Source organism: Rhinolophus sinicus, linkage group LG04, assembly GCF_036562045.2.
Source record: "Rhinolophus sinicus isolate RSC01 linkage group LG04, ASM3656204v1, whole genome shotgun sequence".
NCBI classification, from domain to species: Eukaryota; Metazoa; Chordata; class Mammalia; order Chiroptera; family Rhinolophidae; genus Rhinolophus; species Rhinolophus sinicus.
The window spans coordinates 129,242,419-129,248,418 of record NC_133754.1 but is presented as its reverse complement, the minus strand read 5'-3'; the positions used below and the strand labels follow the sequence as shown (position 1 = coordinate 129,248,418).

The 6,000-nt window shown below is 37.4% G+C and overlaps 1 protein-coding gene across 4 annotated transcripts in view; it reads right to left on the bottom strand.

Annotated features, from left to right (window-relative positions):
- Window positions 1-3,382: 3,382 nt before the first annotated feature.
- The window catches only part of TTC39B (tetratricopeptide repeat domain 39B), a 120,373-nt gene continuing 117,755 nt past the window's right edge, over window positions 3,383-6,000 (bottom strand). For all 4 annotated transcript variants that reach the window (XM_019739166.2, XM_019739170.2, XM_019739168.2 and 1 more), the window contains one exon: window positions 3,383-4,259. In XM_019739166.2, the coding sequence (XP_019594725.2) occupies window positions 4,169-4,259 (91 nt within the window). In that variant the 3' untranslated portion in view covers window positions 3,383-4,168. The remainder of the gene's footprint in view (window positions 4,260-6,000) is intronic.

Below are 6,000 nucleotides of genomic sequence, written 5' to 3'. Positions count from 1 at the left end.
GTAAATGGGTAACTAGTGTCTAAAAATCTTTAAATAGTAATACTGGCCTAGCTGGGTCAATGTTGAAACATTAACAATATAAAGGGATTGAAAGGTCAGGGGATTGGTTGTTTCAGAATAATGTTAATCTTAGAAAATATTATTTTAATCGTAAAATTACTAACATCTCAAAGGTGAGAGTTACTTCCTCTACAACTCTAACAGTTTGTACTGTTGCATCTGGAAAAAAAAGCAAGCAAGCAATATCTTTAAAGTCTGATTAAAATAGTAATCTTAAAAATGAAATTCTCTTAGTTTAGTATAGAAGGAGCTCTGGGGAGTGGATAAGGAATAGTGTTCAAATGTGCCAATGACCTTGCTCATCTGCAAAACAAACCTGAAGAAATGCAAGTTTATGGACACTTAAATGGAAAAAGCAAACCCCACCAATATATACTTGAACCACAACTGACAATGCAACCGCGGTGATTGGGTGATCACAGTAGTCAGTAGGTAAAAGCCAGAACTCCAGCACAATATTAGTCCTTTAAGTAGAATGGCGGCATGTGTAAATGGGTGCTTCCTGACACTTAGCATTATTCCAACACGTGCCCCTAGCTATGTTCAAGTGCACAATAGACATAGGTGGCCAGTGGCTACCATCCTAGACAGAGAAGGACTGAAGGAGACACAATACTGGTTAGAGATTAGGAAGGATGAGGTAATTTCACAAGATCCGTTCCAGGCGCTATGAGACCCAAAATCTTAGGGCACCAACACAATCACTGGAGTCTTCATTAATTCATTTTAGCCAAACATATTTGAATTTACAATTTACAAATATGGAGAGAATAACTAGGAACAAATAAAAATATGGAAAAAAGCCAATGAAGAATTAATGAGTTAATTCCAGAAATTTTTTCCAGTTGGTCAGAGACCGTTTCTTAATTATTATTTTTAATGTCCAAAGAAAGAAAAACATCTATTTGAAAACATCAACAGATTCTCTTTAAGTGAATGAGAACCGAAATCAGAGTATTAATGGCAGGGCTATCAGTGCCTACCACAAAGTAACTACCTCTAAAAGTAGCTTCAAAAGAGAAAGGGGCATTTTTCACCTGTACATACATCTCACTGAGTTGAAGCCCTGATCAGACTCAAAGTTAAACCATTAGCTTCCAGGCCAGGTAAGAATGACAATCACATAGCTCTGTTAAACTACAACTTTGCAAAAGAGATGGTTACGCTGTCAAGATTGTTTCAATGATTTAAAATCTTTGACGTTGATTATCTGAAATTCACCTCCGATAGCTTGGACCCACTTGCAGAAGAAAGAGAGAATCAATAGACTCCCTTTCCCCATGTAACTTGGGACCTTCTTGTATCCAGGAGAAGCATGGAAACATTAAAATACATGTCCATATAAGAACTGATGTAGTTAATCTTCCATTAATTGTCAAACAGAAATCATGCCTTCCCTGTCACCCGTCCTACAAAAGCATAACCTCTACTTGAGTCTTAAATTTACGCAGCACCAGTCAGAACTCTGGTTCTCTCTTTTCCTTTTTTTTTTTTTTGTAAAGCAATTATACCAAAAACTACACAAATTGCACAAACTGTCAGACACATTGGCAGCCCAACCCTCCACATATGCCCCTCAAAACATTAGATACAACATTGTCACTTCAGTATCATTCTTCACAGAACACCCTGAATCACAAAATAACTCCCAAAACGCAATATGAACTGATGTCACAAGAAACTGGTGCCACCAACAGTGTCTTGAACATGGCAGGAAACAGATTAATATGTAGCATGAGTGATATTACAGCACTTAAAAGTCCACTGGATAGATTACCCACATTACCAGGTAACTACAAAAAGAATAGAAAGTAATAATAAAAACAAAACAAGAAAAAAGGAAATTCTAACTAAACAGGAATAACTTTTATATTTGTTTGCAATATAGTTAAAATAAAATAAAAAATAACCACTATTAGTTTAATTGTTTTCATTTTATACCAGATAGAAATTTTTTTTACCAACTTTTGCTCTGACTTACAGCTTCTCACAAAAACATTGTAGGTGCTTATACTTTTAAAAAAATAATGTCCTCAAAGCTCCTCTAAGGAATTTATAAATGTGTTTCCAAATTATACAAAAAATAATTATTAAACGTATTTTCCACTACTACCTTGTAATGACCGTTTATTTTCTCCTTTGTCTGGACGTACAGTCAAGTTATATAACTCGTATTAATAGCACAGATTAAGGTGGTGTTCTGACTCGAATTGTATTAATCACCTTTCATTGGAAATACATCCTCAGTATTAATCAAGAATTAATACCTTAAAGGAAATAAGATCCGAGACCTGCTGGGTACAGGCTCATGGAGCAGGGAAGAACTAGCAAGGAGCAAATTCATAATCTAAGCGACTATCAGTGCCAAACACATGAATAAATTTAAAGGTGTTTGAACTTCCAAGCTTTTCTCATCTTACATCAGAGACCACAGATTCAGCCAATCTTTTTGTGTTGATACTGTAATCCGTGTATAAAAACCATGAATGTTACAACTGATATTCACATAGCCTTCCAGCTTACAAAAAGCTACGCATGTGATTATGCCCTAATTGAGCCCTCACTGGCACCAAGGTCTATGGTACTATCCCTATTGGGGAAACTGAGTCCCAGAAAGGGTGAATGACTTGCTCCATATCGAGGAACTAACAGAGATGGGCTCCTGACCCCCAGTCTGGGGCTCTTTCTGTTAAATGGCAGAGGCTTCCATGACAAGCTTTTCTTCAAAATAGAAACAGATATAGGACGAAACCCTGATTCATTGATTCACAAATTGTTTTTCCTCTCTCTGGATGTAAACTGGTCCTCAGCTACAAAACATACATTTTGGGGGGAAAGGGGGAGGGGAGACAGTGATGATTGCAAAATGGAAACACACTCTAAGTGGGAATCATTCGGATTATACATTTTAACAGTTGTTTGGTGAAAATAAATACGCAAAACACAGACCAACAGTTATAAAATGGAAAGAGACCTTGACAGTCATCTGTTGTTTTTCCATTTCACAGATAAGAAAAATACGAGGATACAGCAAGCACGGGGTCTCCCTTGAGGTCACTCGGTAACTGCTCACCAGTAGCAGGGCCAGGACCAACCACACAGAGTCGGGCTCTCTTCCCCTCAGTGCCCTGATTGTGTTTCCAGATTAAAGGACTAAACACAGTCCAGATATTTACAAGGAACCATCACAGTGCTACAGAGGTTATAAAATTAGACCTTACCAACATCAAGAGTGTAAAAATTATTGATATTTTACATATCATTTAAAGCAGCAGGATATGTTGCTTCCTATAAGAAAAATAATCAACATAAGATATTTTAAAAGCTTTCATCGCTAAGGTTGCGGATAATTTCTAAAATATAACTTTTTATTCCCGTTAGATATAGAGTTGTGTTTTTTTTTTAATTTTGTTATTTAAATAGACTTAAGTACATTCAAAAACAGGGTAGTCTCTCAAAAATGTCACAACCTTTAACATACATGAAGAATTAAAAAAAACAAACGAACAGTATTTCACCATCTTTGATAGACGCAGGTCTTTACAACCTATTAACTACATTACCCCATCCCCGTTTGCACCCACTGCCTGTCTTCAGGAGTCTTCAGAGGGTTAGAAAGCTATTTTGAAAGTAGGCCATTTTATTTTCCCCTCTGAAATGTAAATACGAGGCGACAAAATATCTGAGGTTTAACTGACCAACAAATCTAAGAATGGCTCAACTTGTAAACCATTTGCTACTTAAACAATATTAACTTCCATATTAAAAAAATAAATAATCTAATTAGACTTTATTGTACCTGTGAGTCCTCTAAAAGGCTTCTTCACTCTCCAATTCAAATCTAGTATGAAATTTTTTTTGGAGAGGCAAAATAGAAGAATTTTCTAGATAGTATTGAACATTATTCCATAGCAGTGGGGTTGGCGGGGGAGAGAGAAATTTACATAGAACAACACAGAACCAAACCACACAGATGATAGAAAATATTGACAACAAAATTGACTTCTTGTCGCTCATTCACAAGATCACTTTTCCACTTTAATACAAGGTCTAATCTATAGCAGATGCCGGTGTTAATGGAGAGGAAATTCTACTCCTCATGTTCTGATCACTCTGAGGAAGGTTTTTTCCAGAGGTGAAGAGCTGCCTGAATTCTGAAGTGCAGTCTAGACTCCATGGAGTAGTCTTTGTAGTTGTTTCTAAAGACAATAACGAGACAATTGTAACGTCAAAATTGCTTTGTACACCAGAGCACCACCACCATCCCCCTTCCTCTCATCCTCATTCCTCATTTGCTTTCAAACCTGAACATGCATAACAGTGGGTCTTGTTAAAATGTAGATTCTGGTCCTGTGAGGAGAGGATGGCAATATTCTTTATTTCTAGGAGCTTCCTGGTGGTGACCTAAAAGTCATACTTTGAGGAGCAAGGTTCTACTTAATTACCCAGCCGCTCACAAACACAGCAAAGTTATGAGGAGGGCTTAACAAATTTTGTGTATTACTCTTAAATAGTTGGTCTCCTTTTTCTAATCTGGATGTTTTAAGGCAGCCTTGTATAAACAGGGCGGACATGATCAATCACACACACCCCCACCACCAAAATTGTCTTGAAATTCCCATGAAACAACCGCAACAAAAGAGCAGGATTACTTGGTGACACCAAAATTACCAACTCCAATTCTCATAGGAAAATATCAATGGTTTGGCCAATAATTATTGTGTGACAATGTCATGGGGGGTCATAGAAATCCACAGATTATTTAAAAACTTTACTTAGATCATTCATGTTGACTTCTCTTTGCTAGAATTGTTAAGAATCAGTAAAATGGAATGGCTTCGACTTTGGGCTCCAGCTTTCATACATTGCCTTGGCCCATGGGTGAGCTGTAACGTCTTTCTTTGCAGTGGAACTCATTTCTTTCTATAGCCCTTCATTTTATATAGGTCTAAGTGCTATTTACCGGGAACCTTGAAAAAAGGCTATAATTCATAATAAGGGCTCTTATTCATAAGCTAAATCAACATCTAGAGTTTACCAAAGGATGTCCTAGAGTATTTTCCTAAATGTCTGGTCACTAATTCTGGCAACTTTACAAAGCTCCTAATAGATAAGGAAAACTGCAGACAATTGTCAGTCTTGAAATTATCAGGAAGTCTGTTGATGTTGTCATCATCGGTACTGGCTTGAGTTAGTGGTGACTTTTGATCACTGCTGGTCTTGTTTTTTACTAGTAAATTATCAGTCTCTTATTTTCATCATTACAAAGTTGTGTTATTATGCTTAGGTAACACTAAATATGTCCAAATAATAAATACTTGGAACAATAGTATTTATAGTCCCTAATTTTCCATTAGCTGCATTTGATGATACATCCATGTCAGTTGAAATATGAGTCATTACCACTCTCAACAAGTTAACTTTAAAAGTGTCTTGCTCTTATATCTCCCATGAGGAGGAGGAAGAGGCAGAGAGGGAGAAGGAAAAGGAGAAGGAGGAAGAGAAGGAGAAAAAGGCTCTCTTGGCTCCACGTCTCTGAAGCTTCTGCCCCATTACTATGTTTTATTCACAGCAAAACATCCAGAAAGAGTTGCTTAAAGTAGCTGACTCTACTTTCTCACCTCACCTGTCAAAGTCCCCAATGATCTTCACGCTGCCAAGTTCATTTCCTAGCCTCACCTTGCTCGACCTGTCAGCAGCTGTCTTTATACCTGACGACTCTCTTCTTTTTTTTTTTTTTTTAAAGATTTTATTGGGGAAGGGGAACAGGGCTTTATTGGGCAACAATGGTCAAATTGTTGTCCTTTCAATCTTAGTTGTGGAGGGTTCTGTTCAGCTTCAAGTTGTTGTTCTTTCAGTCTTAGTTGTGGAGAGCGCAGCTCAGCTCCAAGTCCAGTTGCTGTTGCTAGTTGCAGGGGGCACAGCCCACCATCCCTTGCG